Source organism: Eurypyga helias, unplaced genomic scaffold (genome assembly GCF_000690775.1).
Source record: "Eurypyga helias isolate BGI_N326 unplaced genomic scaffold, ASM69077v1 scaffold1889, whole genome shotgun sequence".
Lineage (NCBI taxonomy): Eukaryota > Metazoa > Chordata > Aves > Eurypygiformes > Eurypygidae > Eurypyga > Eurypyga helias.
The window spans coordinates 35,692-58,901 of record NW_010272518.1 but is presented as its reverse complement, the minus strand read 5'-3'; the positions used below and the strand labels follow the sequence as shown (position 1 = coordinate 58,901).

General features: G+C 38.6%; 1 protein-coding gene across 1 annotated transcript in view; it reads left to right on the top strand.

The window, feature by feature from the left end:
• Positions 1-23,210, top strand: part of GPHN (gephyrin) — a 172,677-nt gene that overhangs the window by 125,402 nt on the left and 24,065 nt on the right. The window contains exons 11-16 of the mRNA XM_010159134.1: positions 2,894-2,986; positions 5,940-5,995; positions 11,582-11,701; positions 16,210-16,268; positions 16,494-16,647; positions 17,645-17,766. Of these exons, the coding sequence (XP_010157436.1) occupies positions 2,894-2,986; positions 5,940-5,995; positions 11,582-11,701; positions 16,210-16,268; positions 16,494-16,647; positions 17,645-17,766 (604 nt within the window). The remainder of the gene's footprint in view (positions 1-2,893; positions 2,987-5,939; positions 5,996-11,581; positions 11,702-16,209; positions 16,269-16,493; positions 16,648-17,644; positions 17,767-23,210) is intronic.

Below are 23,210 nucleotides of genomic sequence, written 5' to 3'. Positions count from 1 at the left end.
TATTCATCCGGCTGAACATTACTCTGTGCAAGTAGCCAGTGCAGTCCTGACTTTATTCTTGATTAAGTCAAGGCATGCTGTAGTCTCTGAAATGTGTTCTCTCCTAACGTAACGGGGATGATTAGTAAAGTTACCTTTTGGAACATGACTTTCACATTGATAAGTGAATTCCTCACTGCCTGTATAGATCATTTAGCCTCTTCCATACTGGGGGAAAAAAAAAATGGACAGTCCTAAAACATTTTACAGAAGTACCATAAAGCAAAGGCTTCTGAAGTGTATTTCCCACCTGCCATCATCAGTATCTGGTATGAAGCCCCCTGTTAGCCTTTTATTCACATGAAATCCACTTACCTGAACTTTGCTCCATGGGTGTATAAGGTTAAGTTTTCAGACAGCATGATAATGATTATTCTTAAAAAATTAAGGAGAAGCAAAAGTTTAATTGATACTAAAAGTACAAAGCAGAGGCAATCCACACTTCATGGGCTTGAGCCTCAGAATGGAGCAGTTTTTCAGATCTAGTCCAAGAGCTCTTCTACTTATTTTTCTACTGCTCATTCATTTTGAACTAGCTGATTATTTTGATATCATTGCCTTTTCATGTCATACTGAAGGGCTACCAGGGCAATGTTTGCAAAACGGGAGCAAATCTATCATCTCTAATACAGTACGTGTCTCACTGCTTTATCCCAGTACCAATGCTCTGAGAAATCAAAATTCTTCACAGAACTGTACCAGTTTCACCAGCTAAGCTTTAGAAAATACCCAGATTTGAAAAGTGAGTTTAATATAGTTCTCCATTTTGTGTCAGAATAGAAAGTGTTGGCATTACAAGAGGCAGTTTGATGACAAAGTATTTCAGAACATCTTTTTTGAATTGCAGTTAATCAAAACAAGGTAAAACAGTGTACCCTAAAATAATTGCTCAAGTAAAAGAGAGTACTAAGGTACCTCAGATTGTCCTTTAGATGCTGACTTGTTTCATTTTAAATGTCTGAGGCTTCAGCAAATAATTCTTTCATTTTTCTCCCGTTAATGAAGTTCATTCCCGGTACTGGCTGGCCATTTATTCCCTTCAAATATTGCATGGCAGAATGCCAGGAACATACTGTTCAACTTTGCTCTAATTGGTGTGATTTTGCGTACAGGCAAGAAGTAAAATGAAGACACAACATGCCTGCTAAAATTAGAAGCATCACTTTTGCGTGAGATTTTGTGCGTCTGTGAACAGAGGGTATTTTTACTAGGCCTTTGATAGCTGCCTTGTCTGTGCTATAATTTAAATGTCTGTGTCTCCATTCTTTTTTTCAGTGCAAGTGTACAAGCTTTCATGAGCTTTCTAATAACTTCTTTATTGTGTATCACAGACAGGGATACGCAGTGATGCATAGACGTATTAATAGCCATAGCAGAGGTGCTTTTCTTGTGGCTTTAACAGGGTGTATCAGCATTGTCATGGCAATACCTATCTCAAAAATGCAACATAAATATTCACGTCAGGCTGAAAATTGGTACATATGGATGTGAGCACAGTAATGTTATAGTTATTATAACTCGTTATGAACTAAATCACTTCGTGTAAGCAAAATAAATAAAATATATTCTCCATTGTAATACCACTTCACTGGAGCTGAACATTTTCAAGTCCAGTAGGTGCTCTTTTAACAAAACCTATCCATGTAGTGGGCAATGTTAGGTCTTCTGGCTTCCCAGCAAATCCAGAACCACATCAATTTCCCTATCTGTAAGACAAGAAACACACTTTATGTTTGTATCTCTTTTTTGGCATGTCTGAAAGAAGTTAACCTATAACATATCTACACAATCTATAACGTATCCACACAAATTCTTCTGGCAGAAGTATTCATGCATCCTCTCACTCCTTTCTGCTTTCAGCTGGATATTGCTTTCCTGTGTCACAATGCACTCCTAAGGGTGGTGGCCTCTATTATGAGATGATTCCCTTCTACTTAGACATACTGGAATCAAGCCCATTTCAGTAGTTCTGACCCATGTGCCTCTTCCCGGTCCATCTAATCACACATGTAATAAATCTTCTTTCTCACTCTCCCACTGTATGAAGGGATAAGATACATATTTTCCACTCTGTTCCACATCATACTGATAAAAGGCTCTTGCTGGCACCATAAAAGCAAACAAGTAGTGCACACTTGACTGAGGGTGAAGTAATTCATGTCAGTCTCTACAGGGAGGTAGAGCCAAATTACAACTCATCAGTCATCGTTGCTAAGTGAAGGAGTGTGTTTGAAACAGCTATTGAAATATTTAGAACTAAAACAGCGTAGATTTACATAAATAATCCTGACACTTATGTGCACTCACCCTCCATTAAGCAGAAATACTCTTAGCAATTAGGAAAAGCTAATGTATTGCAGAACTTCTTTATCAGTTTATTGAAATTTGTCTGTCGTTACTGTTTGAGTCCTCTGGGCTCAGTCCATCACCACTCTCCTTTTGCACACAGGATTCACTTTTGAAATGTTATTTTAAAAGTTTTTTTAAATACAGGAAAGTATGTATTTTTAAGAGATTTCAGGAGAAAAACTTGTCCTGAAGAAACAAATAATTGGTTTTTTTCTGTCTGGTCCTATATCAGAGCTATTACCTCTGGGTTTGGATACTTGGCATTCAGACCTACTGTCTGTCAGCAATTTCACCATAACCAGGAGCACAGACTTACTGAACAAATCTTTCATCAGTACTTTCAGACTCCGGTCATTTTCATTTATGTAGAGGCAGAAATCAAAAACCTGAGACATCTATTCATGTCACATACACCTACATTTCATTCATCAGAGCAGGCTGCTGTTTACTTTTTTCTCTTTCACTAGCTCTAATGACATGGAGCATGGTCTTTTCTCTTTTCTAGATGGAATGGGCCGAGTCCTTGCTCAAGATGTATATGCAAAAGATAATCTACCACCATTTCCAGCATCAGTGAAAGACGGCTATGCGGTCAGAGGTAAACACTCACTTTGTAGACGTATGGTCTAGTGTCTGTAAAACCACTTTCTAACATGGTGGTTCATCTATTATGGATTGCTGAAGTCACAGTTACGTACAACGCAGCTGTCTCGAAGGAAGACCATAGGGTTGAATTCAGATTTTTATAGTAGATACATATGTACACCAGCAAACGTGCGTCCATGTGTGCTCATGGACATGCACCTGTGTTGCTAGTGGGTTTCTTGGAAGCATAAAGAAGTCAGCAGAATAACAGAACATCTGATTCTGAATGAGAGATGATTCTTCTCTTGTTGATTTAACCAGAAATTTCTCACATATCTGTTACTTTGTTGAACTGTCACAGATCCAGCTTCCTATTTGTGAATTATTTTAGGATTGCATTAGAGAATTTTCAAAAATACAGATCAGAATGTGCTCTTATGGAGGCACCTCAAAAAAAAACCTCATTTTAACTTTGGAAGTATTACATTTGCTGTATATAAATAAAATGAGTAGTGTGACTTTACAGAGCAAGCAGCGAGTGGTTTCCCAGGAGAGCTGAATCCACCCTCTGCTTTGCCACTAGGCGCTGCGTGATTTTGTGAAAGTTGCTTCTCTGTGCATCAGTTTTTCCCTGTGTAAAGTAAAACTAATGATATTCACCTCAGATATCAGTGGAGGAAAATTAAAATATGTATGATTGAACATCATACTAGTAGAGGTTTCATTGTGGAAGGGGCTGAACCATTGTAGCACCATGTTGAAATTTGGACTCAAGAGCCAGCTTTCTTCTAGAGACATTAAAATACTTTTTTTGTTACTGGCAGCTGAAAGAACAGGAAGGAGCTGTCCATGAAATAGACTGTCTGCAAACCCAGGCAATGGATGTAGTCCAGTAGCTTCCCCATGGATTTGATATAAAAATAAAATTCCAGGTCTACAAGATGAGTTTGACTGCAGCTGTCATCTGTGTGTGAGAGACAGGCAGACCAAAATGACCAGCAATAGCGGCAGGAGAGTGCAGATGTAGGCAGAGAAATACAGGTAATACAACACTGAGAAAAGCTGAGAGAGGGAGCTCGGAGTAGAATGCTGACTGATAAGGGCCTTGGGATCACACAAATGCTGTCTTGCAACCTGATTGCTACAAGGTAAGGGGAAGCACAAGTACAAGCTCAGTAAACACTCAGAATGATTGTGAACACCATCTTCAACAGCTTCTGTCTGAACCAACACCCAAGGTCTTAATTTTGGTGGTAGATTCAAACAGAGTAACAGTAAAGTACTCGAGTGCATCCAGAGGAGGGCAACAAAGCCATAGAAAAGGCTGGGAAGAGTGTCCTAAGAGGAGCAGCTAAGGACTTTGTGTTTGTCTCGCTTGGAGAAAAGGAGGCTGAGGGGTGACCTCATTGCTCTCTACAGCTTCCTGAGGAGGGAGAGTGGAGAGGGAGGTGCTGATCTCTTCTCCCAAATATCCAGTAACATAACGTGTGGGAATGGTTCAAAGCTGTGAGGGTAGTTTTAGACTGGATATTAGGAAGCATTTCTTTATCAAGGGTGGTGAAATTCTGGAACAGTCTTCCTAGAGAGGTGGCTGATGCCCCAAGCCTAACAGCATTTAAGAGGCATTTGGACAATGCCCTTAATAATTTGCTTTAAATTTGAATGCCTCAAGTGGTCAGGCAGTTGGACTGATTGTTGTAGGTCCCTTCCAACTGAAATATTCTGTTCTGTTCTATTCTATTCTATTCTGTTCTGTTCTATTCTAATTCTATTCTAATTCTACTCTGCTCCTACTGTTCTTGTAGACCTGTTGTCTCATGATATGAAAAACAAAGCTTGTAGGCAGAAATAGTATTGACTACATTAATGGGTGTTTTTACAAAAAAATAAAGGATTAGCTTTCAGTCACATAAAACTGTCTGCCCAAAACCTTGTCCACTTCTTTCGAGCTGTATTAGTTGTACATCACCTATAAACTTTGTCTCCATATCATTATTAATAAAATCTAATTCAGTAGCATTTTATCAGGTTTAAAATGGTTTAGCTATTAGGAATTTTTTTCTCTTCTTTTGCTGGATCATCCCAGTGCCATATTTTCCAGTGAAGGTCTGTCAACTGTATTCAGTAGTGTTATATGCATTATTCAAAGCCAAGTAGCTCAAGAGTCATTTTCTACTTATTTCAGTTTGTTCTAAAGCTCATAGATTAGGCTGTTTGATAGGCTTTTAAAGTTAAGTTAAACATTAGTCTTCAGCCATGACTAAGTACCATAGATCGTCATCTACAAGAGTTGCAGCTGATGTGTGAGTACAAATATGATAAATCATCATACAGACTGAATGGATATCCTTCCTGAAAGCCAGTCTTCTTAAGATGATAAAGTGGACCCAGACATGACCCAGACTTCTAATGTGGCATTCCAAATTGCATTATCTTAGCCCTAGTGCTCTCCAGAAAACGCCAAACCTGGATGCTCATCTATATAGTCTGTAACCACTGCACTTGTCCATGTTTTCCTCCAAAATCAGAGATGGGATCTAGAAATGTCAATATTCCACTGTTGTCTAGAAAAAAGATACATAATGCACTAATAAAATATGTAATTCCCCTGTGTTAGTTTCACATGGAAAAACATTTGCTCAGGGTGGACATTTTTATAAAAACAATCTGATGAACACTCTTAAACCTTTGTTATTAATGTGATTCCTTCTAGTCATCTTTTACGTGATCCCATGTTGCCCAGAAATTTTCAGTTAAAAGTACTGTAGAACATGCAGTTTTCAAAATAATAAACACAACTTAAAAGGACCTAAAATGTAAAATGTTTGCAAAACTTCCATAAGCTGTGTCATGGTGACACTGGAGAACTGTATTTTAAATCATTCTTTGGTTCACCTGCTCTTAATTTGTAATGCCATCGTTTAGTTTGGTTCAGCCTTTACCGTTTGTATTGTCCATCTTAACAGCTGCTGATGGCCCAGGAGATCGATTCATCATAGGGGAATCCCAGGCTGGTGAGCAGGTGAGCACAATTTCTTTTTTTTAATGTATTTTTCTTTTTTAAGATACTGCTTTGTATTTTTACAAGCCTTGCTAGTGCTCCAAAACTCAGTACTCCTGGAGGTGTTATGAAGTAGGACACAGCTGTACCTAGCCTCCTGCTATGTGCCTTGAGACATGATTTCAGAAAAGTGAGGTCGTACGGTTACATAAGAAACGAACAAGGAGATCCCAAAATACGTCAGAGCATTGTGCTGACGTGTCCGAGAGCAGTGCATACAGTAGTGTTCTGACCTAGAACAGTGTTAGAGTACATAAGGTTTCTAGTGGCATTACAGTTCACAAACAGAGAAAAGCAAGATTTAAACCCTTCTTGCTGACAGACTTTAAAAGGGACGTCAGCCCAATAACTGTTTCCACAAGCTGCTTGCAGATTTCACACAGATAACTGCAAAACAAAGTGTAAGAATTTTGTATGAAGCCTTTAAGGGTAGGTAAATGATCACAGCAATCTCGAGGAAGCCTGGCAGCAGCTAGTTTTATGGTATTGCTCCTTTACAGTTTGTCAAATCAAAAGGGTGTTTGTGCACCCTAGCCGATAATGTGGATTGAGTTTAAGACCAAGTCAGGACAGCACCCATTCATGACCTGCTATTCTGTATAAATATTCATGAATGGACACTATTTGGGATTTGCCTTCAAACTCAAGAGTATATTTGGTGACGTTCCTGTACTAATAATGGGGTGATAGGAAAAAAAAACAGTTATCAACTGTTGGGTTTAACCACTTATTTTATTCTGTCAGTGTGATTGTACCTGCTACCTTCTTTTCATGAGAGCGTGAGTTAATCCAAAATGTTCCTCCAGCTATTTCAAATCCCAGTTTGTAATTCTTTGTATTGTATGTGAAATGATGCAGAAATGGAGTAAGTAACAGGCAAAACAAAGGATTGATCTGTTTTAATTAGGATTTTACAATGTGGCCATTTCAACTGCTACACAAAGTCTCAAATAAAATAGATGCATTTCAAAAGATTTTTTGGGTTTTAGTATTATCAGTTGCAGGATTGTTCCATTGTTTGAAAAATGGAGTTGAACTGCCTCTAAATGTGTAATAGACATTTAATTTGGCTAATCATGATAGATACAGAGAACTATGGAAATCGTTTTTGCTGTAGTTCCCATCCATCATCATGAATTATACTTTGGTATAATAGACATCTTCTCATTGCTGTTACTCATGTCAACTTAGATTAATGAATCTGTTATACAAAATATGCAAAGTTACTTTAAATACTGAAATAGTAAACTAATGAGTTTCACCTGTCTTGGATTTTTAGCTCCTCTGCATTTTCAAGAATCAGTCCAGAATCCAAAAGACAGACAACCTTTTCTACAGCCCTCTTCACAGTCACTACAAAATTGCAAGAACCAGCAGAGCAACCTGCTGAATTATCCCTCCTGTCATTATTCACCTGTCATCAATATTGTAATTTTGCTAGTTAAAAAATATCACAGCATGGTGGTGCTTAAGCTATGTCTAACAGGGAGGGGTGCCCACAGGTCTGAAGGGTTTCAGTGTGTTAGGTTTGTACAAAGGATGAAAAGGCAAATGGGATCTTCCTTCCCTCCTGCAAAATTCAAGAGCTCACAAATGTCTCTGCAGGGACAGTCTGTCCTCCCAGATTAATTGGGAATGAGAAGCCTCTCTGGCAAGGAACAAAAATTGGGTGGGAGGAGGCATGCAGAGGGACAATAATTCTGGAAATACCAGTGGCAAGTGAGAAAAATGAGGCTGTTGACCTCTGAATAATTGGTCAAAGTTTTTTTTTCCCAGGCCAACACATCTTCAGGTTCATCTCCTTCCCAAGAAATTATTTATAGCCTTGGAAGGCTTCTCAGTCTTATTTCACCCTTCAGTCACTCTCAGCAGCACCATTCTGCATTTCATGTTACAGACCAATTAACAGAATGATTCACAGCAGGGAGTTCAAAATAGGTTTAGATTTGGCTTCTCCTGTAGGGACAAAGGTTATGTAAATGCTACATAGAGAGGAAGAAAATGGGATTCAGAATTGCAGAGAGGCCATATAGCCAAGTTGAACATTTCTGTATCAATTTGTATATTGTGTATTATTTTCTCATTTCCATTTCCAGGTGGTCGTGTTTATGTTGACAACCATTTTTTTATTTTGTATTGAGGAAAACTTTCAGACACTATTCCTGCTTTGGGGAAGTTAGGGCACATTTGAGAGTACTAGTCACGAGCCATCCACATGGCCTCTGTGTGAAAACCTCAGCCGTGGGGAGCGATGATTTTCTTCCTATAAACTTGCATAGCTGGAGCTTAGCGTTTCCTGGAAGACTTTCTAAAGATGCTTGTAAGACGCACTGTGACTAACCAGCTGTAATATAGGATGGAAAACAGACATTTTTCACCTCTCCATTAACTTGGGCCTTATTACAAAAAGGAGGATGGGTCATTGTAAATCATGCAGGAGGAGAGGTGTAAGCATGTACAAGAGAAAATGCCTGAGATGGGGGCTGTGCTCAGTAGATTATTTCTAGTTTTTTCAGTGACTAATATTAAATAGGTTATCAGTGATGAAGGCAAAGGACAGAACTGAGTTCTGCCCTGTTCCAGGTAAGTGTGAGATCTCAAAGGCCCTTAAAACAGCTTCTGTGAAGTTGCTGTACATTAATATGGTTACTGAGAAGGAATCATTTCTCTGTCTTCACAGTCTCTAGCACAGTAGAACACAACCCTGGACATTCACACACAAATCTGGTGGTTGACTTTTTTTCATAAAGTTAATCTGATCAAATCCTCAAAGGACAAAAAGGAAATTAAATATATGAGCAACCAATTCTAAAAGCAATTGTTGTTGTATCATAAATTTGTTTAAATGTTTCACATCATTACACCTCAAAAAATTAACTCCTCTAGTCATAAACTCCAAAAGCATGGACAATTACAGCACATTTTATCACTGTAGACATTGATTTCTGGCCAAGACCTAGACATTTCATATTCTTTGTGGTTCTTGACACCCAAAAAATGCATTTTAAATAGGACAGGTTTTTTATGCAATACATTTTTCCTCTAAAAATTGTCACTAAAGATATCAATACTTTTCTAAGTTCAAAACAATATTACCTATTTGTAATGTGTCTACAGGCTGTATCTACAACAATATGCAAAAGAGCTCCCATAATTCAAGGCATAAGCTTTGCTTTTTGCAATATTTGTTTTGATAAAATTCAGAATTGTCTTAGAAAATATTATTTTCACTTTTAAGTATCTTCAGTATAAATGACAGCACCTCAGCTGTTCATCCACAGCTCCTTGCATAGTTGGTGGTGAGAAATAAATACCATTTTTTTTTAAAAATACTATTTTTATGTCATCTGTTTCAGATGCCTGCTTTAGGATAACATGAATCTTGTCCTAAAAACACACTAACCGTGACATATGGCAAGTGTTACCATTTTTTTAAGTTTATTTTAGCATTTTATTTATGTTCTTCTCGAAGGATGTTAGATTTCCATTACCCTAAGAAAAGGGTTCAGTCAGATCCAGGCTCAGCTGTTTCTTGGGATACGTAGATCATTGTGATACTGTGGTAAACCAGGTACCAAGCATTTCCAGCCTTTCCCTTAAAGGCTTCTGTCCCAGTGAGCAACTTGTTTTGGTTTAACCCCAGTCAGCAATCACGCAGCTGCTTGCTCACTCCTCCTACAGCAGGGTTGGGGAGAGAATCAGATACTGCATGGGTTGGATAAATATAGTTTAATAGGTAAAGCAAAAGCCTTGCCCTCAGACAAAGCAGAACAAGGAATTCCTTCACCACTTCCCATCAGCAGGTGGGTGTTCAGCCATCCCCAGGAAAGCTGAGCTCCATCACATGTAACGGTTACTTGGGAAGACCAACACCATCACTCTGAACATCTCCCCCTTCTTTCTTCCCTCAGCTTTATATGCTGAACATGACACCATATGGTATGGAATATGCCTTTGGTCAATTGGGGTCAGCTGTCCCAGCTGTGTCCCCTCCTAGCTTCTTGTGCACCCCCAGCCTACCCACTGGTGGTGTGAGGAACAGAAAAGGCCCTGACTGTGTAAAGCACTGCTCAGCAGTAACGAAAACATCCCTGTGTTATCAACCCTCTTTTCAGTACAAATCCAAACCACAGCCCCATACTAAGCCACTATGAAGGAAATTAACTCCACCCCAGCCAAAACCAAGCCCAGAAATACAAACACTTTGAATACTGACATTTCAGAGGTTGTGGCAGTGCTGAAATGGAGTAGAAGAATGGGCAAGGCAAACACAGCTTTGTGCAGCTGAAATGTTGGCCACCGTTCTAGGATTTGCAGATGTGTAACAGCCTCCTGTCAGAAGTCATGAAGTAAATGACTGCTGGGCGGGAGCAGGTAATAGTGCTTTGGCAGTACTGCTTGCCAGTCTGTGGGTTGCTATCAGATACATGCTAGTCACAGTCTGAGAAGTCCTGGACATATCCCAATGCTGCATATGGAATATGGAGTCAATCTGCACATGAATTATACGTGTGACAACTACAGAATGTGTTGGCCTGATCACAGCTGTGCAGATCTCTGTGTAACACATGTTCACTGATAACAGTAAAGCCTGAAAAAGTTGCACTTACTACAGTGCTGCGGGCAGCAGGCACTCATACTCCAGCAATGAGATCTCCACCATCGTACCAGCTTCTTTTAGTCTCCTTTTTTAAAAAAAGGACTTATTTGTGTTTATTTATTTATTAAGTGGTTATGGTCACATTACAGTTTGTCATTAATTCTCAAATTAACTCTATTCCAGCCAAAACCAGCATGTAATTTTACTCTGGATTTTGAAAAATGTATATTAAAATAAGGTGCCTGGTGAGAAATTTTATTGAAACCATGTCATTTGTTTTATCACGTTGTTCCGATATTTTTCTGTTCTTTGTATTGCTTCAGCTGAAACTTTGTAATGTACTGTGACTTTACGTAATTGTACAATATTATCAATTTTAGACTTTGCTAAACTGACCCTCACAGAGATCGATATTCTATGTCAGCTAATGCTGAGCTTTCTCTCAGTTTGAGGAAATCTGCTTAAAAATGAAACAGCCAGTTACATTACTTTACTGAGAAGCTGCTGGTTTTCAACATATAGTGTGCTGGTAAAACAGAACAAAAACCCAACCAAACCAAAGCAAAAAATTCCAAGACTGAGGACCAGAGTACTCTACAAAAGTACTTATGTACAGAGAACTGTTGTATTTCTGAGACAGTTATTTTTCTCAGCCAACCAGGGCATCAGTATATTGCTCCTTCTGGAAGTTATTCTTGTGATAGAAATCTAAGGGGAAAAATCTGAAGCCACCTAATATGTGACTGTATTTAAAAAGCCAGATCCAAAGCAATGGCCTAATGACCTTTAAATACTTTGGCGTTTATATCTGTTGATATCACTGGCAGTATATCAGCAGTGATGCCACAAACGAGATCTTTAGTCTTTCAGATTAATTCTGTAAAGTTCAAATGGTTTGAGATTTTTCTTTTCAAAAGCAAATTAATTTTTGTTTGTTTATTTTTCAGCCGACACAGACTGTGATGCCGGGTCAGGTAATGCGCGTTACAACTGGTGCTCCAATTCCATGTGGTGCTGATGCAGTGGTGCAAGTGGAAGATACAGAACTCATCAGGGAATCGGATGATGTGAGTCACGAGTTAAAACTCATTTTTCTTTTGTGTGCAGCAGACAATGGCTCATGATACAATCCTACAAATATGAAAGATAGTCCTATGGAAAAGCTCTTAGTTAATCTCAGAAGTTTGAGGGGTTTCATATCACTTCCTAGTGGCAATTCTACTCACATTTTCAAGCTGTGATAACAGTACCACAGACCTACCTGTCCTGACATTGATTTTTTCATCACAGTTGTTGAATGCTGACACCCAAGTATTTGGGAGCATGATTTGAGTGACGATCCATAACTACAGTCCAATCTGAGTGCCTAGTGTATTCAGATTTTAAAATACAGAGTAGTGGCAATCAGACATTGTATTTCCTTCTTTTCAAATGAGTTCATGTTTAGCAGTAGAACAATCATCTTTGTATTTCAAGGTCATCCTGAAACTCAGCAAGATTAGGACTTTAAAAGTTCTCCTAAACTCACCAAATAAGAAGGGGAGAAGTTTTCTTAAAATACATATTGAACCCAGAATAATGCTTTGGAATATTACAGAGCAGGATTTCTGCTGATGTAATTAAAGCTGAGTATGATTTTCTGTGGGAAAATGAACTTTTTTAAGTGCTGCAAAATCCATGGGGTGACTTGGATTAGTTTGAACTATGCTATGAAGATGGTTCTGTATTATTACAGTTCATCTTGTTTCAGCAAAGGTGAATGTGGTGGATTTTGGAGAATATGTCTTGTGCACATACCTTACAACAAAAGTGTATGTTTAGAATAAGGGGTTTATTATGTAACAGTGGCCCACATTTTTTTTTTTTTTAAAGCATAACTAAGTTACTTCAACAGACCTCTGTGCTCCTTTAAAATTAGAATATTACTGAATTTAAGACCTCTGAAAACCAGGAAATGGATATGGTATGTATTGCCCCAGTACATAATCTTTTAATTCTATTTGAACAGATTTTCCAGCATACCTATAAATCATTTTAGTGCTCTACCTTACAGGTGCTGCAAAATTCCACAGAAAAATACGAGTACTGCAGTACTAATTCCGTATGAATTGTTGTTTTAACGGAGTAAAATATGTTTTTTGATGAAGCACAGGAGCAGACTGTAGACTGTATGCCAAACAGTCCATCATAAACTTCCTTTGTGTTCAGAGACTTCCCTCTGAATCATTACCTTCACTTACCCAGCTGTGATTTCATGACAGCATTGTCATGTTTGCCCTCATCTGACAGATTTTAAGGCAAGAAGATACATCTCTTATTGACAGAACTTTCAAGTTCAGTTTTGGAACGAGGTGTGTGCGATGGTTCTTTGCTGAAATCAGCCTTTGCTCCTCTGCTGCTTTTCTGACAAGCTGTTCCACTTCACCATAGCTCTACGCTGGCATTGCGATTGCAGCTGGGGTGTAAGCAGGTGGATTCTGGAGTTCAAAGCTGATAAAGACAGCAAAAACTGAAACATACTCTCATGATCCTTTCTCATGCCTTATTACTGTAAAAGTGTAGATTTTTACATCTGATGAAGTCAGCAAACTGTCTAAGCTGGCCTCCTCCCTAGCAGAGAATGTATTGAATCAGTCCTGCTTTGAGGTTACAGATGTGTATGTGTAGATTATGTCTTCCTGTAAAATACACCATTGATTTCCCTGCTTGCTAATCATTCCATTAGCCTTACTGGGCACGCTTTGGCCGCTATACAACTCATCATGAGAGGACTATCACACTGCAGAGCAACGTACCTGAGAACCTGTTATTTTCCACTTCTTTGGGTGACTGCCTTCCTGGATTCTACTTTTTCTGTGCATGTTCTCCTCTGCGTGTGAGAACAGATTATTTGGCTATGTGCTTAAACTCTGAATTTTTTAGCAAATGTCAGCCACCTTCAGCTTCCTTTTCCTGCCTATTATAGTGAGGTAGAACTCTTCAGTTTCTACTTCTCCTTGAATATGCTTGTCTACCCATCCTGTACACAAATAATCAGTATAGTTTAATTAATGTGTTACTTTTCTGTCCTTTTTCATACCTGGGTGGCTACATATTTCAAGAATATTTTTCTTTTTAGTGTTAAGAACTTCTTCAGGGCTGTGATTTAACTGAAATGAAATCTCTAACATCTGAAAAATGTTCTTCTTAAAAGACAGAGTACTTTTAAAAGGAACTCCTTGACCTCTAGTGGTAGTAGTAGCATTACTTAAATATACTAGCAAGTATTCCCCAAATGACTGTAGAAGTCACAGGCCTGAAAGGAATCCCGTTTATCCATCAGGAAGAAAAAGTCTCATCAGCTTGCCAAATGCACAATCATTGAGAAAGAACCTTGCAAAAACATGGCTACACCCTTTTCATTGTGCCACCTTGTAGGAAAAAGGAGGCCAATGAGATAACCAAAACATGACTTCGATCGTACATGAAGACCGAGCATCAGTACGTCGGTATGGATGCTGGCTGTTAACAACGGGCAGAATAAACCTCTCGGACATCCGTCAAAGTATATTAGTACACAACCAGAAGGATGCTGCCTGATACACACCAAATGGAAGATGTTCTCAGCATAACACCGTGCTTCCCTGCAAGCCCTACCTCTAGCCACCTCGAATTGCCTTGTATTCCTAAAGCATCCTGGGATATCCATCCGTTCCACAAAGAACAGTCTCCGTACATCACCATGTTGTCCACAGTCACAGTTTCCACAGTGCTTTTCAAATCTGGGATTACTAAATTCCTAAAAAGGCTTTTGGGGTTTTTTTTTCTTGTTTCCCCTAAACCAGGAGTCCTAAATAAGACCTCTTTTGTTACTCGAATATATCATTGGCACTCCTCTTAATTCTCTAGAAACTTCCTGGCTGTCTTTAAATGTTATCTAACATATGGAAAACGCAAATCTTCATGAATGGCCAACTATCCCGAGAGTCTCATAAAAACAAAATGATTCTTAGACTCACTCTTGCCCCAGATTTTAATCACAAGCCTAAAGTGTTTTTACAGCTTCAGGTGGGGATACGGGAGATAAAAGGACATCCTGGGCACCAGCACAGCCATTTTGGACGCTTGCAGCCAAAACCAGTCTCTTCTCTTACACAAGAGGAGAAGGTATAAAAGAAACAGAACTTGTATTAAAATCATAGTTTGAAAACACTGTGATAAAGTAAGAAATAAGTCTTTTCAAGGTTGATGTTCTTCATTTCCTGGTTTTCAGAGATTTAAATTTATCAGTTTTCACAGTAGGTAAACAGATTTACAACCTGTAACAAGACATTCATTATCTTTAACTTTGGGGCCTTTAGTTTAAAGCACTCTAGTTTGAGCTCAAAAAATGCAGTCTGTATCACATTTAAGAAAAGAAGGAAGTCCCTTCCAACCCTACCACTCTGTGAATCTGTGAAGTCCCAGTGTCGTATACAACACTATCCTTCCTGTAAAAATTCCAAATTAAAATGACATGTCTTGTAATACTAGTGTCTGATTTATAATTTTGAGATACTTAAGTATGAAGCACTCCATGATAATATAAAACCCAAATCTGTTGCAGTCTAAGTGTATATTTAGTGCTACTGACAGGTTGGCACTATGTCAAAGCTGAGTGTATGTAACATCAACCCACTTGCAGGGGCTTTTAAGTTAGATGTTGACAATATAGGTCATGTGCCATTTATTGGCACTGAATGAATCACGAAAGCGTTGAAATTCTGAAGAAATAAACACAAATATTAAAGTAGGTGTCAGACTTTTCAGGCCACTGAAAAAGAAACATGATGACTAAGCCTTTTCATGATTTGTATAAAACTCTCAAGTAGGAGTTTCCACTATGGGAAATCTCCATGAAAATCCTGAAACAGCTAGAGCGTACAGCATCTTCCTGCCTTTCTGCAGATGTAGTCGCATATTGTGTGTCAGGCTAATGGTCTTTTTGAAAAGATGTTTTGAAATTGTTCGAGCAGATCAAGTTGGCTGAGAGGAGTGGAAAGAATCCACTCAGTATATCAGGTCAACAGACAAATGTATGGTGTAACACAGGGAAGATATATAAACACAGGGATCGTAAAAAAACAAGGTAAAACTTCCCATAAGGAAGAAATTTTTCATGGAGAGGGTGGTGAGGCACTGGAACAGGTTGCCCAGAGAAGCTGTGGATGCCCCATCCCTGGAAGTGTTCAAGGCCAGGCTGGATGAGGCTTTGAGCAACCTGGTCTAGTGGAAGGTGTCCCTGCCCATGGCAGGGGGGTTGGAACTAGATGGTCTTTAAGGTCCCTTCCAACCCAAACCGTTCTATGATGCTATGCATTCAGTGCTGGTCCTTCCCTGGTGAGCTCATCAAAGACAGAATTTCTTATAAAGCCATTCAGTTTTAACGTACACTGTATTATAGTCTTGACACACAGATCAGGAGAACAATGATGATGCTTAAACTGTAAGGTCTCCGTGTAATGAGTACTGTAAGCTGTGTAGACTTCTGAGAAATTAAAGCTGATTAATCTTTGAATAGTCCAGCTGACCATATTTGATCTCCTTGTTTCTGTAGGGCACTGAAGAACTAGAGGTTCGAATCCTGGTGCAGGCTCGACCAGGCCAAGATATCAGGTCTGTAAACAGCCTACTTTATACACAGTAAAATGTCTCTGAAAGGAATAGAAGGGCTGGTGATTTTTGTAGTCATTTTTTAACCATAAATAATACTGACATTTTGACAGTCTGACTAATGAACATCCCTGGACATTCCTCACCTGGGCCAGGACCAATTAAGGAAAGATATTTCCAATCTCATGCTGGTTTTATTTTGGGTTTTTTCTGTGTTATGATTTTCAGACCTATAGGACATGACATTAAAAGAGGTGAATGTGTGCTGGCCAAAGGAACCCACATGGGTCCATCTGAGATTGGTCTCTTAGCAACTGTTGGAGTAACTGAAGTAGAAGTTAACAAGTTTCCAGTGGTTGCAGTCATGTCAACAGGGAATGAGGTAAGAAAAGCATAGTAGAAGGTTCTTGCATGTCATCAAAGGGTCCTTTACTGATGTGGGCACTCTCTTTTGTATCATGTCTTGCATGATCCTGCACATCCCATGGAATTCTTCACAGAAATAGAGCTGCTAGCCAAAGCATCGATATTTAGCCATGTTCCACTTTTGGTTGTTCTTACTATCTAACAGTATTGCTGTAATTTTGACAGATACATTCTTATTATTTACCTCCTGTCAATATTGTCCTGTCCTTCTGTGTCCTAGAAAAGAGTTCCTGATATATGTAAAATATTTGTTTACGTATGTATGGTTTGTAGTTTACCTTCCAAAATATGTAATGCATGTAAGGCGATGGCCATGGTACTAACTTGAGGGAACCCTGTTGTCGTGGTTTAACCACAGCCAGCAGCCACGTACCACACGGCCACTCGCTCATTTCCCCCTTCTCACAGCGGAAGAGGAGAATGGCAGGCAAAGACAAGGAAACTCATGGGCTGAGATAAAAACAATTTGTCCAAAACAGTAATTGATTTAAGAACCAGGCTTTAAGCTTCTGTTTATTTATTATTCCAATACAGCTTGTTGTATTTTAAAAACATCTTCATTGGTAAGTAGACAATGAACGTCAACATTTCTTTTAATACCTTTAAATCTGGTTAGCAACATCAGTGAGGTTCCTTTAAAACCATTTAAATAAAAACAATAACTTGGAAACTTAAAGTTTGTGTTTTGATTTCTAAAGGTTGAGATTAAAAGCCAGGTACTCATAAAGGGAAAGTTTTGGCAGACATAAACCAATAGAAACAAACTAAGCAACATGGAGGATTGGACTAAGCAAACGGAATACATATTAATTTACATTCACTAAATCACTGTGCACGTATGTTTTGTGACAGGTGTCTAAGAATAGCCTGTCCAGTTTCAAGAAATAAATTCTCACTTGTGTGAAAGTACAGTATACCAAGGAGACTGACTCAGAGTGTTTCTGGTTTTACAGCTACTGAATCCTGAAGATGACCTCTTGCCAGGAAAGATTCGGGACAGTAACCGTTCGACTCTCCTAGCTACAATCCAAGAACATGGCTATCCAACAATCAACTTGGGAATTGTGGGAGATAAGTAAGTACCACATGTTAGTAAAGATGTCACTTCATGTTTATGTGGTGCACTTTATGGCATCCATGGAAAAAAGAAATACCAGAGGAAATGTCACTCATTGCAAGTGTCACAGGGTTGTGACAGGGCACATCTTAGAGAAGACATTTGACCCTTTTCATTAGACAAATAAGTCTATTCTAATATTAAGAGGAATCATTGGATAAAATTTTTATTCAATGGTGTTTATCTTGTTTTGACTTCTGTTTGTTGAAACATCTGTTACTGCTGCTGAATTTATTGCTGCAGTATCATCACAAGCACCGTACTTAATACACCTAAAAGGAGACAAATCTACAGCAAATATACTTTTTTCTGATCCAATAAAGGGAGAACGAAAGTTTCTCTCAGGGTTTGTTTTCTATGCTAAAATGAATTTAGAGTATAAAATTTTGTCAGATTCTGAGTAACTGTCTTTTGGGGAAGGCCCCACTGCTGGATAGTCCTCAACATTTCCAGAAATATGGCAAAGAATTTTTAAAAATCACTTTTGTTTTTTCCGTTACTGATCCCTCTACTTCGATTGCCAGAGAGTAGTACCATGTGATCAGATTTTCCATCCATCTGACAGTGATTGCTCTTTGTTTCCCAGTGATAGTGAAGTTGCATCTCCTGTTGAGAGCTCTAGGATAAGTGATTGAAGTGTTCAGATAGTTTTGTCCAGTGCTTGTCATCCATGTCTTGAGTTTCTCAGAATAACATATTTCCTCAATTTATTAAGCCCCAAAGGCTTTGAACAGGTTTTCTTGTTTCTCTTTTTGGGGATCAAACCAACTGACAGACTTGGTTTGAAAGGGATTTATTCAGGTTCACCTCCACCTGTTTGAAAAAAGGGTATTCCCTGTGGGCAGCTACAAGTGAAGCCAGATCAGGAGGGAAATAGGGAATTTTAGCACCCACGTTTCACATTGATTGATTACAAAATTCTCAAGCAGGGAGACAAGGTTACTGCTATTCCTAGGGAACAGGTCATTTCAAAACCAAACCACTGCCATTGTTTTAGAGTATGTGAACCAACCGGAATGGTGTCTCTGGCAAATGCGGTTTTATTTAAAGTGTTCGTACAGGGAAAGTGACACAGCAGCCGCAGCAGTTGTTGTGGTCTTGGGGGTAAAAAAACCTTCTGGATACTCTCACTACATCCAGGCATCCTTTTTACTTCTCTGGCCTGGCAAAGCTCCATTGCTGTTCCAAACAGCCATAAATATAAAAAAATTCCTGCCTATGAATGCTTCTAATTTGAGGTGGAGACGTCATGAAAACAGTGTCTAAACTCATGAGACTCTTCTTTCCAGGAATGGTATCTAAATGTCCTGGTTTTGTATATTATAACAACCTCTTTAGACTTTAAAACACAGGTAGCGAAGTTCTCAAATAAAGTAATTATATCCAGAGATCATGTTCCAGATTTACATATCTGAGAAAAAAGAAAACAGCCACTGATGTCTCCTGAGAGTCACCTCTACATAGAAGAAGGGTTAACAGGGGTTTTCTCCAACAAGAAATTGGAGGTGGAACTTTTTGCCACCTGCATGTCTGAAAGTTACTGATACCGTCATCAACATTGTTGTCAACATCAACTTACATACTGTCATTAACAGTGGGTTAATCTAATGGAAAAGATGCTTTCCCTGAACGTCTTTCTGGTAGTCCCTCCAGCAGAATAAGAATACAAAGCTTGTTTGTTCTTTATGGCCTTGTTCTAACCACACAGGTATAATCTCAAATTTGCTGTAAAGTCAACACCATCAAGTGGAGAGTTTAACTTAAGGGCATTGTGCAAAAATATAACTACGTGCTCCATTGCCTTCAGGAATTTTTCTCTATGACCTCCTTGGCCTAGAGGGTCTGGGAAGATAATTAATCATGAAAGCTCTCAGTAATAAATAGCAAAAATTTTAGAATTCTAGAATCATTTGGTTGGAAAAGACCTTTAAGATCACCAAGTCCAACCTTAAACCCAGCACTGCCGAGTCCACCACCAAACCATGTCCCTAAGCACCACATCTACACATCTCTCAAATCGCTCCAGGGATGGTGACTCAACCACTTCCCTGGGCAGCCTGTTCCAGTGCCTGACAACTCTTTAGGTGAAGAAGTTTTTCCTAATATCTAATCTAAACCTCCCCTGGTGCAACATTTCCTCTTGTCCTATCACTTGTGACTTCGGAGAAGAGACCAACAGCCCCCTTGTTCCAACCTCCTTTTAGGTAATTGTAGTGCGCAATGATGTCTCCTCTGAGCCTCCTCTTCTCCAGGCTGAACAGCCCCAGCTCCCTCAGCCGCTCCTCACAAGACTTGTGCTCCAGACTCTTCCCCAGCTTCACTGCTCTTCTCTGGACACACTCCAGCACCTCAACGTCTGTCTTGTAGCAAGATTTATGTCCCAAGAGACTTTTTTACTTTCCGACATTTACTTTTCTGTATTTTTTACAAATACATTTTGTGACCCTTTTTTACTTGTCGGACGCTAGCTGAAAACCAGACAGCAAACCTATATCAGTTAGAGGTAGACAAGTGTCTGCAGTTTTGCTTTCAGTAATGAGAGAGGTTGATACTTTTGAATCCTCACTATTAAGATGTTCTCTGTGGCTTGAGATGCTATTACCTTGGCAAAGGTAATAAGAGTTCTTTTTAAACTTTTGGGTTCACGCTTGGGGAGTCATTTCTGCAGAGGCAGTTACTTTAGCTCGAAGAATAGAAATAATGAGCCTCCAACTGTAGAGTGATTTTGTACTTTGCAGTAAGTTTCGAAAGAATAATTTGGTACTGTTGACTTAGCCAAGAATCTCCCCCACCTGATAGCAGGAGCTCTTAGCAGCAATTCTGCCGTTCTTCTCACATTCACGTGCCCAATCATGTATTTACAACAATATGCACCTGCAATTCTGTTTCAGTCAAAGGGAAAATCTGATTATGTAAATTAGTTTGCTAAGAAGTATGGTATTATTTTGTTACATAATGAACCTACTAAGAGAATGTTGCCCATACGGGTATTACAGTATGTATCTTTCGGACTAACATGACTGAGTTGATGGAGAACCATGGCACTTGAAAAAATGCAGGAGACTTACCAGAGAGATCTTACGAAGGGTAACATTTTGGCTTTTTAGTGAGCATGTTTATAGAACAGATGAACGAGCCTTCAGTGTCTGTCGTATGGTTTACTGGAGTTAAACCATAGATTATGTGTGTTTGTGTGTGCTCATGTGTATGTGCAGTTTATTTTGTATACATAAGTATCTGGACAGTGAAAAAGATTTTATGTGCGTGCAATGCCTACAGATGTAGTTGAAATTACTGGCAAACAACACTTTTCAGAAGGGAAAATAAAAGACTTTTATTTTTTTATTCAAAGATATCACTTTAATGCATTTCTGCCTTCCCATATTTCACATTTGGGGTTTATATGCTTTTTTCCCCCCCCTATTTCTTTACTGCCTTTTACTGGGAATGTCACTTGCTGTGTACCATAAACACTGAGTGAAGTTTGAGAGCAGCTAGTAAGGAGCACAGTTGAATATTATTATTGCTGTAATGGCTCAAGTTTTTTAACAAGCATGGACATTCTGTCCGTCATGTTTACAGAGCTAATATTCGAGCATGAAAAATTGTTTGAGAGTAGTATTTTCAAAGACAAACTTAGAGGTAAGTGTACCCGTGTTTCATTTCAGCATATGAATCACTCAGAGGTGTTTAGGTAAGAAAAGAGCTGGTCCAGCTGCTTCAGAGCCCAGGACTGTGATACATGTAAACACTTTTCCTATGGAGAATGTGAAAGGATGGGGAAGCACATGCAATGTCTCTGGGTATCTGCAGAGTAGTTAGGAGCACTTTAAGAATGCCTTTGCATATTAATCATACATAAAGTTACATTTTGAATTGGCCACTCAAGTCTCACTTAGCCTATATTTGTATTTCCAATTGAAACCATTTTTTTTTTTTTTGGAACATTTTAACCATTTCTGAGATTGTCATTATTTGTTTCCAGTCTCATAGATTGTATATATGACTCAGTATGCAAAATTAAAAACAGCAAGTCCAAAACAAATCCTAGAAGTATCAATAGGAGAAAAGAACAAACCTGAAAAATGAGATACAGCTCAAGTTATGTCTGGCTAGAAGCCAAGATTTTCTCTGTGTGTGTTCTTAGCACATAAAACCTAAGGTGTTTGAAAAGCACACATCTCTGCATAGAAGTGGAAGACAGTCCATTTCCAGAACTACTGCAAACACAAGAAACAATTGCAAAACCAAAAAAAGGGAGACCCCTTCTGATGTTATTACTGTCATGTCTTACATCTTTGTCTGAATCACAGAACCACTTGCTAAAAAACTGCAAGAGGAGCTGACCAATTAAAACTGGTATTCCATTGTGCTTTTGAGTGTTGTCTCATATAACAAGACCAAGTTAAAAATGCTTCCAATTTAATTTCCTTTGATTATAGTCCGTTAAATGATTTGGTTCTTTAGAAACCACTGATAAAAAAAAGAGTTACGTTGCTGATCTGATCTGTAGAACTCTATTAACTTAATTTTCCATATAATTTTGTGTCTGTCTATTTTCATTTGTGTTGTTCTTTGTATCCATTGTTTATTTAAAGCTGTAAAGTTTAGCGCTAACAAAATTTGCCAAACATGGGCCTCTCTTTTAGAAAGCCATCTTCCATTTTGACAGTTTTCCTTCTGGCAGAGACTCTCCTATTAAACTTGCTAAAGAGTTTTGATCACGTATATAAGGACTTCTGTTTCCTCTGTTTTTACCTTTGTTTACATGACTGCATTTTACCCTTCTCTCCATTCTTTTCCCTGTTTTCTTACTCCCTCATCATTTTTTTCAGATTCATGTATAACATTAGCTGCTTCCAGCTGCATTTTCATTTATGATTTCACAGTGGAGAGAGAAAGAATCTCTGTCTCCTTAGGAGAAAGATTTAGGAAATTCACATTATCTGCTCAGTTGCTTTGAAAATTTATCAGAATAATTATAATATCAGCAGAATATAAGAGCTTTTCTACATTAGAACTGATTAGTTTCTCGTTTGTATACCTCTCATGACATATTGTTAGCTCCTAAGCAATATGTAAACCCATTAAAAATCACCCCTGCTATTGTGACAGCATCACTCTCTATGATATTCCTAAAATAAAGGCTGTGAAAGAGTCCCTTCATATTTTCGGATACTGAGATCTCATTCAAGGATTTAGTCTGCTTGAATTTTATGTTTGCCATCCAAAAAGAGGTTTAAATCTTTTGTACTTGTGTGGGTTGCATATAATTACCAGTATTATATTTCAGACTGAACATCTGGAGTAGAGGGAGAAGAGCAGGGAAACTGTTCCAACTCTAAAATTTCTCATGCAATAATCAACTTGACATACATCATTATATGAGTTAGAATATGAGT